General features: G+C 41.9%; 1 protein-coding gene across 2 annotated transcripts in view; it reads left to right on the forward strand.

Annotated features, from left to right (window-relative positions):
• Positions 1 to 12,708, forward strand: part of LOC117545385 (ephrin type-A receptor 7-like) — a 177,518-nt gene that overhangs the window by 112,727 nt on the left and 52,083 nt on the right. For both annotated transcript variants that reach the window (XM_034215131.1, XM_034215132.1), the window contains exon 5: positions 2,947 to 3,276. In XM_034215131.1, the coding sequence (XP_034071022.1) occupies positions 2,947 to 3,276 (330 nt within the window). The remainder of the gene's footprint in view (positions 1 to 2,946; positions 3,277 to 12,708) is intronic.

Raw genomic sequence — 12,708 nt, forward strand, 5'->3', positions numbered from 1 at the left:
TAGACGGCGGGACCTCCAATGGCACAGGACACAGGATTGGCAGGACCCCCGGCAGGAGAGTAGATGGCGGGACCTCCAACGGGACAGGACACAGGATTGGCAGGACCCCCGGCAGGAGAGTAGACGGCGGGACCTCCAACGGGACAGGACACAGGATTGGCAGGACCCCCGGCAGGAGAGTAGTCGGCGTGGCCTCCAACGGGACAGGACACAGGGTTGGCAGGACCCCCGGCAGGAGAGTAGTCGGCGGGACCCCCAACGGCACTTGAGTAGGGACTTGAGTGGGAACTCGAGAGAGAGGGCTTGAGAGTGAACTCGAGAGGAAACTTGAGAGTTGGCATGAGAGGTGACTTGAGAGGGATCTCGAGAGGGAACTAGAACGGAGACTCGAGAAGGGACGAGAGAGAGAGAGAGAGAGAGAGAGAGAGAGAGAGCTTGAGAGGAAACTCGAGAGGATACCTGAGAGGGAACTGGAGAGGGGACTTGAGAAGAGACTCGAGAGGGGACTTGAGAAGAGACTCGAGAGGGGACTTGAGAAGAGACTCGAGAGGGGACTTGTGTCGGTCGGTACGCCGACAGGACACGGGGAGCTGCCGTCGGCCGGAGAGCCAGTCCTGGAGCCGAAACTGGAGTTGGGACCATGGCTACTGGGGCCGGTACTGTCCCCTCTCAGGTATCCTCAACCATGGCTGCTGGGGCCAGGACTGGGGCTGGGACCATGGCTGTGTGGGCCGGTTCTGTAGCAGGGACCATGGCTGCATGGGCCGGTTCTGGAGCCGGAACCATGGCTGTGGGGACCGGTTCTGGAGCCGGAACCATTGCTGCTGGGCGCGGAGCGGAAGCCTGGACCCTGGCTGTGTAAGCCAGGTAATGGAGTATGGATGCATGGCTGCGTGGGCCGGTACTGGTGCATGGATCCATGGTCTTGTAGGCCGGTTCTGGAGCCGGAACTGGGGCTGGAACCCTGGCCTTGCGTCTCTTAGGAGTCTTTTGGAGGCTTCGTGGACCTCCAAACGCCAGACCAGACCCCAAGAAAGGGTCAGAACATGAAGACTGGCACTCAGGGCTACGTGAGAAAACCCTAAGCCACTCGGGCAACAAGCTCCAGAGCCAGGGCTTGTGAGCAACCTCCTGACGTGCCTCCTTCAACGCAGCCTCTCTACCCCGTCTAGATGAGGCGCCTTTCCACGTATAAAAAATGTACTCCAGAGAGTATCCAAGACGTTCCGCCTGTAGCATCAAATGGGCTGAGTCTGCTGGGTCCATAATGGTCAGTTCGTTCTATTAAGGCCAGTCACTTAGGAGGTAGGACCCAATTGCATGACCCGAGAGACAGAGGTAAAGTATTGGTAAGATACTTTATTCTTCCAAAAAGCAGGCAAGATGAACAAAAAATGGACACTAACTAATCTCAGATTGAGATGACAAAAAATTTAGAACAAAATGAAAATCGCTCACGTGGTGAGGAACAAAACTTAACCATAGCATGAATAGAGCATAAACCTGACTGTGGCAAGAGACAAGACCTTCCGTGGCAAAAGACAAAACCTGACTGTGGCAAAAGACAAAAAATAAAGCACTGACCATGGCAATCGACAAAAACGAACTGACACTGAACACTGGGAGACAGGGGAATTTAAACACAGGGTAACTAGACACAGGTGGGAACAATCAGGGGCGGGGCTGACACTGATGAACACAGAAGACACAGAAGGGGTGACAGGTGAAAACAATCAGGAAATTAGACACACCAGGGAAACTAACGACAGACATGAAAACACGGGGGGAAAGACCAGACAATACACAGGGAGGAAAACATGATAAGGAGAACAGAAACACACCCATAACAAGACATACAAAACTAAAACGTGACATAACACAAGAATCATGACATATCCTCATCATATCCTGGATGAAAACGTATTAAACTGAGCCAATGATCATAATACCCAATGCCCTCAGTCCAACAGTCATGTGAAAATGTTTGAGCATTCTCTTTTCATACAGGTAACTTTGTTTCATGTGAACATGTTATTGCTTTCATTTACCATATTATCAAGCCCATTCCATGAATGCCCATCCCCACATTTACATTTTCTGAGATCACAATAAGTGGATAACAAGAAGAGTGCAATATTTCAGAGCACAGAATACTGCTGCTATGATCGCTCTGGGGTGTATAATCGGCATGCTATGATTAAATAAAATGTAAAATCCTCTTCAATTCCTGCATAACAAATTCAGAAGCGAGGACGTGTTTGATTAATTATTGATGTTTCTAAAAGAGAGAATACAGCAGAGGTGGGAAGTAGTGGAATACAAATACTTTGTTACTGTACTTAAGTACATTTTTCTGGTATCAGTACTTTTCTCCACTACACATTTTTCTGACGACTTTTTACATTTTTAACACAAATACCTGTACTTTCTACTTCTTACATTTTCACAACAGGTTTGTTAGTTTAATTTTAATGTGCATTTGGTGGCGTGATCATTATTATTTAGAGTCATTGCGTGCCTATTGATTTTAACACGATCCGTGTATCCATCATTTCCTGGTCTTCTCTAAAGAAGAAGGACCAATGAAAACGTTGTCATGTTGCCATTCATGGAAACATTCATTAGCTAACAATGACATCATTGTTCTATTAATATAAAGGGAGGTCAGGTACTCTTTAAAACAGATGGGTACTTTTTACTTAAATACATTTCGAAGCCCATACCTTTTTACTTTTACTTAAGTAAAGAAGTTTAGTCAGTACTTTTACTTTTACCAGAGTATTTTGAAACGCGAGTATCTGTACTTCTACTTGAGTAAAGGATGCATGTACTTTTGCCATCTCTGGAATACAGTGCCCTCTCTTTCTCTGTGTGCCTTTTTTTGTTCTAAAAAATGGCTACGGGGATTGTTGTAATAATCCAAAATGCAATTGTCTTACTCTCCAGGGCCCCCCTCCCCGCCTAGAGACTTGGTGTACACCCTGAAGCAGTCCACACTGATCTTAGAGTGGGCCGCACCCTCGGACACAGGCGGCAGGGTGGACCTGACCTACAGCGTGGGGTGCCGGCGATGCGTTGGGAGGCAGTGTGAGCCGTGTGGGACGAGTGTGGGCTTCGTCCCTCAGCAGGTGGGGCTGACGGAGAGGACGGTGACCCTGGTCAATCTCCTCCCCAACACCAACTACACCTTCACTGTCGAAGCCTTGAACGGAGTGTCAGAGCTGCTGCCCAACAAGCGCTTCTACACCCAGGTCAACGTGTCCACAAGCCTGCCAGGTAAGTCCCACTTTGACCTTTAAAAACAACCACACACGCTACACACATTCACTGCAACAAGTCCTCCAACTCATACGACCAAATGGGTCGATTGTTTAAGCCCTTATTACGACCAAATATGTTGTTTGTTCAAGCGCTTAATACGACCTATAATTACGTTTTAAAGTTGTCGGCCTCTAGTGCTCCCGTTGAATGCAAACGTTACAGATGGTCGTTTATTCACAAATAACCCTCTCTGTAAAATCCTAAATTGTAGGATAGTTTGGCCATTAAAACGCTTTATGATTAGATTTCTAGCGAGAAGTATATATTGTACTTTTAGAATCCACGTCCAGTCGTTATGTAGGATCTATAGTTTGATAGATATTACGAAGATTATTTGAGGTTTCGTCAGAACGTGTATATGCGGCAAGCTTCCATGTAAAGTTACGGGTTGAAAACAGTATTTCCGGTCTCGACGTTTTCATAATAAAACTAATGATCAAATGATTTAACAGTGATATCTGCAGTACTCATCCACTAAAAAACATCAGTTTATCCTAGTTAATTATACGACATTAATTGGTTTAAATTGTGTACAATGCTTTTGTGTTTTTCCCATAGGGTTTTCTCTTTCGATTCTGAGAGACACATTTCTTTTTTCAGAGGTTTTGATAGGCTAAAATCACGCCGCAATGCACGTCGGGATATGGTGTTTATGTGATATGAAATCGGAAAACATTTAAAAATTAAAAAAATAATACTTTATTCCGAGTGTTCTTGCTTTTCTCTTTGGAAGTCATCACATAACGGCATTGTAATACACGGTTCGGCTGCATTAAATATTACATATCTGCCGTAGATATGTATTTATAGAGCCCTGATCAGAAGACCTTTTGACAAACTGGAAGAGATGCCGCCAAAACTGAATACGTGACGTGGACCATAAATATATCAACAATTAAACAACATCTTCCATTTCTTTTCACACAATACGTCTCCTTGCAGTATCAACACTAATTCGGCTGACTTTTATATTTGATCCAATAAGTAGATAGTCTGTATTTACACCATAAAGGTGCACAGCTGATAGAAAGGGACTTTTTTGTAGTTTTTAAAGATATTACTGATTTTCTGAACTACCTTTCCAACTCCTCATGCAGTTGACTGTTACAGGTCTATACAAGTTTATGGTACAATGCATAAGCTTCACATCGAGAGACTGAAACTGTATTTTCCTTTACCGTTCTGTTTTAATTTCACAATAAAGTGAATAGTCATATTATGTTTGATATTATTATGTTTTATTAACTAGACCACTGGTCTAAACCGTACCTCCTAGTGGTAAAGCACGTTATTGAATTTAGTTGTTGAATAAGTTATATTTGATGAAAACATTTAAATATTAAGAGTAGCCTACATACAAAATAGGGGTTAATGATAGAAATATAGAATAGAAAATATCAAGAAGATACTGTGATCTCTACAATAAAACAGTTTAGTGCAGGACGTCCAAATATATTAACAGGAGGATGTGCAAAACAGACAAACTGATAAGGCTGAATTTTACTCAGGTGTAACTAAAGTCTGATTTAAGGGTTGTTTATATTTCACATCATTAATCAGAATCTGCAAAGTAACAAAAATAAATGTAGTAGAGTAAAAATACCAGGTTGTCCTCTGAATTGTAGTGGAGTAGAACAAAGTAGTACATGCTGCTGTAACAAAAACATTTCCCAACTTGGGATCAATAAAGTATCTTATCTTAAGATGATCGATGGCTACTGCCATATATGCTAAATGTGCATCCGAACCTTGACAAGTGCATGTTTCAGGCTTATCAATTAACAACAGGAGGGGTCACAGACATAAGACCAGCTGTTAAATAAAGCTCTTCTGACCTTAGCTGTCATGTGGGTATATTAATGCTGCCCATTATGGGCACAAGCAATTTTCACCCATGTATTCATTATATGTTTTAAATTTGATAACACCAATGTGTTTCGTATCCCCTAAACCTCCAGGGATGTATACAGTTTAATACTGGCAACTTCTAATTGTGGGAAATACGAAAACGTCTTATAAAACTATAATTCCCAGTAGAGACGTGCCATAGAACATATTGCGAAACACACAATAGCCAGCATGTGTAATTCTGGGGGGGAGGGCTGGGCTGGACCTGTCCAAGTCCAGTTTTGGATAGTCTGGCGTGGTTCCATTCCATTTCAAAGAGCTGTTTGACATTCGGCGTAACCTTGTCACACTGCCACTCCAACATCCAATCACAGAGCTTGAGGGCTAATCACGGGGTTTGTAAAGCAAGGCGGATGTTGTAGTCCCAAACGATAGCTGGGGATTCTGGGTAGTGTAGTGTCTTCGGAAACTCTGTAGTGTCTAAACTCCGAAAAAACGATTTGTTTTTCCGAATCGAAGGTTAAAAACACAAAAGCATTGTACACAATTTGAACCAATCAATATTGTGTAATTAACAAGGATAAACTGATGTTTTTTAGTGGATGAGTAATGGAGATATCACTGTGTAATCATTTGACATTGAGGGGAATACTTCCGGTTTTATTATGAAAACTTCGAGACCGGAAATACTGTTTTCACCCACGCTAACTTTACATGGAAGACACGTTCTCCTGGCGAGACCTCAAATTATCTTCGTATATCTATCAAACTGTAGATCCTACACATCCACTGGACGTAGATTATAAAAGTACAATATACACTTCTCGCTAGAAATCTAATAAAAAAGCATTTTAATGGCCAAACTATTCCACAATTTAGGATTTTCCAGAGGGTAATTTGTGAATAAACGACCCTCCGGAGCGTTTGCAATCGACAGGAGCATGTTGTTTCTTACACGGCCACTAGAGGTGCTACACTTTAAAACGTGACTCTGGGTCGTATTTAGCTGCTGAACAATCGACCTATATGGTCGTTTTTTGTAGGAGGACAGGCTGATTCACTCACATGACAGCATGTGCAAGGAAAGGGCATTTTACATTTACAAGCCTGCACACTCAGGAGAACAGCTGAGCAAGAATGAGGTCACACTGCATTTAAAAAAAAAAAGATAAAGAGGATGTACTTAGGACAAACCCAACACACTTGGAAAGCTCAGCTCTAAATGAATTTTGAATTAGCTTGCACTGCATGTGTCTCTTAATTTGAATATCTTTTACTTAGGCCACACTTTAAGAAAGTCCACAGTGATCTTGCTTATTTGACAGTATTTGTTTTTCAGGAGATTAAGATACAACAGTGGTGTTTTGCTTTGTGCTGATGTTTAAAACCCTGGCTGTGGGGAAAAGATTATCTTCGCTCTGGGTTTGTTCTTTACAGCATGTAATCTCTTGTGATCCGTTTACTACAAGACAGCCTCACACGATTAATCTATTGCCTTAGCTTTGTGAAAAAGCACCTCTGACGTTAAGGTTTCATAAAGGTATATTCATTTCTCTTAACGTTGGAGGACGGAGTTGCTAATTCAGCATGCATGGGTTGGCTGCTTATTCATACAAAAAGCCACAACGTTCATGCATACACAATCACAGATGTAGAAACATGGACACTCTTGCATGTGCTGTGTAAGTCTATGTTCATAAATAGATGTGTGCACACTCAGACACACAGTGACCTTTGATTACGCTTGTAATTTATGTTAACACTCCACATGCATGCATCAACATAAAGTTCTGTAAACACATAAGGCTTTATGTAACCAAATGTGCATCCAGTAGACTGATTCTTATTTGTGTTTAGCAAGACAGACTCTTTCCCCGTACTGTGCCAGTCATTGCAGACGGAGCACAAAAGTCTCGCCTGGTGGAGGTGATCTCATTTTCATCAGCAGAAGCCTTCAGCAGGCCATTAGCCAGAGGCTTGAAAAGCACTTTGCCAAGTAGCCCTGTCACCCTGCTCTGCAACAGCACTATTTGGAGGACTTCAAGTGTGAAAAGAACAACCACACCCACACACAAACACACTCTGGCCTGTCATACCTATTATGCATACTGTTTTTTTTGCAAAATTCTGTTTGCAAATCCTTCATTTGCAAATGCAGTTGGTATAAGACAGGTAGGGTATAATGAAGTAAATGTCATATGAGGGCAGAGGGACTGGAAAGTGCTGCGCGAGGAAGCAGGTGATGGAGAAACAAAGTGAGAATGGCAGGAGTGTTTGTGCCACTAATTGGAAAGTGGTTTGGAGAAATTAGCTGCATAATGAATGGAGAGCTGTTAGTCATATGTGAGTGCTGCGATGCTAGCAGCATGCAGTATGGCTTTCTGTTAAATTTCTACTGAGCTGTAACAGTTTGTAATGATGTACTCCAACTTTATTAATTTAAGGGAGTAAGACGTCTAAAAACAAGCATTGGGTCTTTTATATATTGTGGTTCATGACTTAGATCAAGATGGTGGCTTTAAGGGGATTGTTGCGGGTATTTATAATGAAAGTCTGTGCTTCTTAGTGGCCCACATCTCGTTTGCCATCTGTAAATATTATGTAAGAGTAACATCTGGACAGCCGGACTCCCTTACGCAGCGTCCACACGGCGGCGTGCGTTGAAGCTTGCCGGTGAGCTTGTCTGAAACTCGACCAACAACCAATCACATGAATCTCCCGTCCCGGACACAAGCACGCAGTTTGATTGGCTAGAGCTTGTACTGGCATATGATTCGATTGGCTGACGCTTCCGCCGAAGCTTCAAAAGTTGAACATTGCTCAACTTTTGCAGCAAGCAACACGAGCAAAGTGAAGCAACGCTCCCACAATGCAGTTCGGCAAAACGTGACGTCACCCCATTCAAAGTGAATGGGTAGAAGCGTTGAAGCGGCAACGCACGCCGCCGTGTGTAGGGGCCGTAACGGCCCGTCCACACGGCGCCGTGCGTTGAAGCTGAACTGCATTGTGGGAGCAAAGCGTAGCTTCTCTCGCGGTGCTCGCTGCAAAAGTAGAGCAATGTTCTACTTTTGCCGCCTCGACGGAGGCGTCAGCCAATCAAATCCCGCGTATGCAAATCTGACAGTACAAGCGCTAGCCAATCAAACCGTGTGTATGTTGGGAGAGCCAGACCGCAGTTATTTCCCATATGTCAAAAAATGGAGGAGAAAATTATCGTGGCGATAGGGAATCACCCGGTACTATATGACCAGTCCCTCTTTACATACAGGGATACAAACTGGAGGAGCCAGGCATGGGGGGAGGTGGCAGAGACAGTGGGTGAAACTGGTAGGTTTTCGTCTGTTTGGGGAGTTTATATCCAGTGTACTTCGTTTGAATGGACAGCTAGCAAGCATAGACAGTATATTTAGCCAGCATGGATGTGGCATGAATGCTTTGCTTTGTATGTCCGGGGCAGGACATTCATGTGATTGGTTGTTGGTCGCGTTGCTCGCGTTGACTCCCCAAGCTCAAGACACGCCCACCGCCAAGCGGCAATGCACGCCGCCGTGTGTAGGCTCCGTTAGGGTGAGGCAGAAGCTAAAGGAAGGCTTTATGTGTTTGTAGCACATCCTATTTCTGATCCGTCAAACATGAATGACATGTTGTTTGGAGATAAAGTAGCCAGAAAAACAAAGACAAACGCAATAAGTTGATTTAGCTAACCTTTAGCCGATTTGTGCCTTTTTACAAACACAGAATATCTGTGAATATGATACAGAATATCAGTCATCTTATAAAAGTTGCATTTTTGTCAATACATTTTGTGTTCGTACTGTAGTCTAGCCGCTATAAAAAATGTACTTTTGGAAAGCTCAAATTATAAAGGCAAGTCTCTGCACTAGAGTTTTGAGTGGCCACAGCACCACATTAACCGGTAATCAACTCAACCAATTGAATGATTTACATTCAATTACTGTAAAAGATGATCAAAGTTTCAAGACAATATTCAAACAAAGTGCTCACCTTTTTGGGCGATAAAGTCCAGTTGAAAACTGCAGAGATGCCCCAAATGTGGGAAATGGAGAGTGTAGATAAGAAACCCTGCAGATTTCAGTTGGATACCCTGTTCATTGGCGAAGCACATTACAGCACTCAGTTTGACTTCAAACCCATAATTTTAAATGTTCCAATTTAACTTGTGAAATCAAACAAACTTTACACAGGAAACTTAATACATATAGTTGATATAAATACTTAAAATGTAGATAACTATGTAGGCCAACAATGTTAAGTTTTCGTTTTTACTGTGTAGCCTAAGTCTTTTTGAGTGCACCAACAAGGAGAAACAAAAATGCTTTAGACAATTGTTAACAAGAGTATGTTGTGTCATAGTTGACCCTTTATCTGACATCAGTTGAAATATGATAGCCTTGCTGAAGCTAACATGGCTAACAAGCTCCAGCTGTCTAAAGGGATTTAGCTATAGCTGAAAACACCAAGCTCCAAAGAAAAGGACAAACCTGTGGTGATTATTTGTCCCGTCCCCAGAGTTCTTTCAACCGTTCTCCCTTTTATCTCCCCTTCTCTGTCTGTCTTTCTTGTCAGCAGTTGCTATGGCGCTGATTTGTGGTTAGTATGGGGTATTAGGGTGTGAGTTGTCCCGCTAACCCTGTCATCCAAAGGGATTGGACAAGGGGTTAGAGGAGTGTGTTTGCAGGGGTTCAGTAGACTTTGTGTGTCAGGGAGGATTTAGACTGACATTTGGTGCGGGGTGTTTAATGCCGAATGTGTGTATATGTGTGTGTGCAAGGGAAAAAGAGACAGAGCTGATATTGGATTTTGATATGTGCTTTAGAATTACTTTACACATGTCTCGTTTTACCTCCCCTGACTTCACCTTTCGCATGTCAGATTTTGTTAAAATACGTGGTTTTATCACAAGGAGAGTTTACCATTGTCCAGATTAACGGTTTGCAAACTAATAAAGGTTACCTCAACCCTTTTGCATCAAGATGGTCAAGTGAGGTTGAAATGTGTGAATGTGTCAGTGGTCATGCATTTAAGTAAGTATGGTTCTTCTTGCTTCATACGAATATCTCTTTCTTTACAAAAAATGATTATAAAGGTAAACAAAAACCATGCAAGAAACCATAAATTAAGTTAATTCAAAAGAATGAGCTAAACCTGTTAAGTAGCCTACTACATGTTTTTTTTCATTTTTATTTTTTTTGTGCTCAATATGCATTAACACTACTTAAATCAGCATTTTAAATATGTCTCCATGGCAGACATCACAAAACCGAAACAGTGACAAAACCAAAATGTTTTAGCTCACTTTTAGCTCAAATGAAAACCCATAATAATTCAGTGTATCTTATATTTGCTACAGGATAGGCCCAATGAAAACCCTTCACATTAAATCAATCTACCGTAATAACATGTTTTGGCTGGACACTAGGGCTGTGCGATTATGGCAAAAATCATAATCACGATTATTTGGGTCAATAATTGATATCACGATTATTTTGACGATTATTCATTGAACATCTATTGAACTTTAAAACAAATCATATTTTACCAATAAACAAGATCAACAAATATGTTGGAGCGCACTTCCAAAACCATACTAAACATATATTAATATGATAAATAAAAATAAATTAGACCAAAATAAATTAAATCAAATATGATGCAGTGCACTGTCACAACCTACTGAAAACTCCTTAACATATAGTCAACATTTTGGTAAAACATATTCACCATATTCCACTCAGTTAAATGTTGAAGGCTGGCCCACCGTCATGGTCCAGAAGTAACAGGAAATAAATGTTGAACTACAATTTAAGACCAAATAAAAATGTTTTGGCCACCATGGAAAATGCTGGTAGGGCTGCTCATGTCATCTCTTAAAGATTTTTTGCAAGAAACACCAGCCTGTTGACATGGTCTGGTTTCAGAGATGAGCGCAGACAGGGGACGATATTGCCACCTGTACTGAAGACCCTCACTGAAGAGGAACTTGTGGCAGTGCTGCCACATATGACACAGGAAAAAAAGAAAATACTCTGAACCCTTTCTTTGCCATTATATAAAAATAGTGTTGCTACAAAAGTATAAATGAGGCTTACTAATAAGACAACTCAGATCTGAAGCTACTCAGGAATCTGCTGCCAAAGTGCAATAAAAAGACAACATTAATAGAATCAAACCCTTTTTTTGTTGCATTTTAGTAGAGTATAAAAATAAATGCCTTTAAAATAGGATGCAAGCAACACTAGTTTCTTAACCTGAATTGATAATAGACTATAATCAATTTAAGTTTGCATTCTTATACCCTTTTGTACAATAATTATAATGAATAAGTTCAAACAAACTAAAACTTACAGCTGATTAATAACGGTATCTAACTTGAGTTTTTATTATATCAAAAACCTGTTAAAATGCTTCTGTTATTTTTACTGTCCCCAAAAAGCGCGTCGGCAGCCTCCAGGAATGCTTCTTTCACAACTTCGCCGTCTTTGAAAGACTTCATGTGTTTCGCAAGAACGTGACTGACAGGATAAGGTGCTCTGGTAGCTGCCTTGCTCTTGTTGTTGGGCCTGGTGAAAATGGACTGCTGTGCATTTAGCTGTCCTCTCAGGCCCCTCCCCTTTTGGAGCGTAGGGCAGAATCAGGAGGGAATTCCGTCTCGTAGCGTTTGTGCACTGTTTTGAAATGCCGCTCCTAAATTACCCTTCTTCGATAAAGCCACGCTCGCATTGCAGATGAGACAGATGGACTTTGAATTGGAATAGATACAAAAATAATCATCCTCCCACTCGGAGTGAAAATTATATATTTTGGGCTTTTTTGCTTCTGCCATAATTGCGGTCTTGTGTGTGTGCGGACTGTCACTCCTGTTGACACGGACAAAGTCAGCGAAATAGTGCCCACTGCCCACCAGCCACGCCCCGACACATGGGGTCACGCCGGCCAATCACAAAGCTTTGATGCGTTCAAGTGCATTATTCTGGTACAGGAACATTATGTTACAGGACATTAACGATAAAACAGAATATTGTTGTTCTATTTTTAGACACATCTCGCGATCGACTGGGAATCTCCCCGCGACCCTTCTTTTTAATGAGTTGCTGCTCTTGTTCTGACATCTTCGCTCGCGCTGAATACTCACAACACATGTCACTCCCACGTGGCCGAGTGGGCTTTTAGGGAGGGGCGAAAGCGCACCCAGCAAAATAATCGTATTTTGTCAATTATGCTGTTTTCATAATCGTCGCAAGCCATAATCGTAATCGCGATTAAAATACGATTAATCGCACAGCCCTACTGGACACCAATGTTGTCTCTGGCACAAACCATGTCCTGAATAATTAATATGAATTGTAACCATTACATCTGAGATACAGGGTCCTAAAGTTTATACATACACTCTTTCTCTTTGCACCCGTATACCCTAAAATAAAATATGGAGTTTTATCCAGGATCAACAATACATTAAAGGGGCTTGATCATATTGTCTTCAGTGATTGTAATGTTTGTGTTAAAAGCTGTTTCCCT

The sequence above is a fragment of the Gymnodraco acuticeps genome, unplaced genomic scaffold (genome assembly GCF_902827175.1).
Source record: "Gymnodraco acuticeps unplaced genomic scaffold, fGymAcu1.1, whole genome shotgun sequence".
Taxonomy (NCBI): Eukaryota; Metazoa; Chordata; class Actinopteri; order Perciformes; family Bathydraconidae; genus Gymnodraco; species Gymnodraco acuticeps.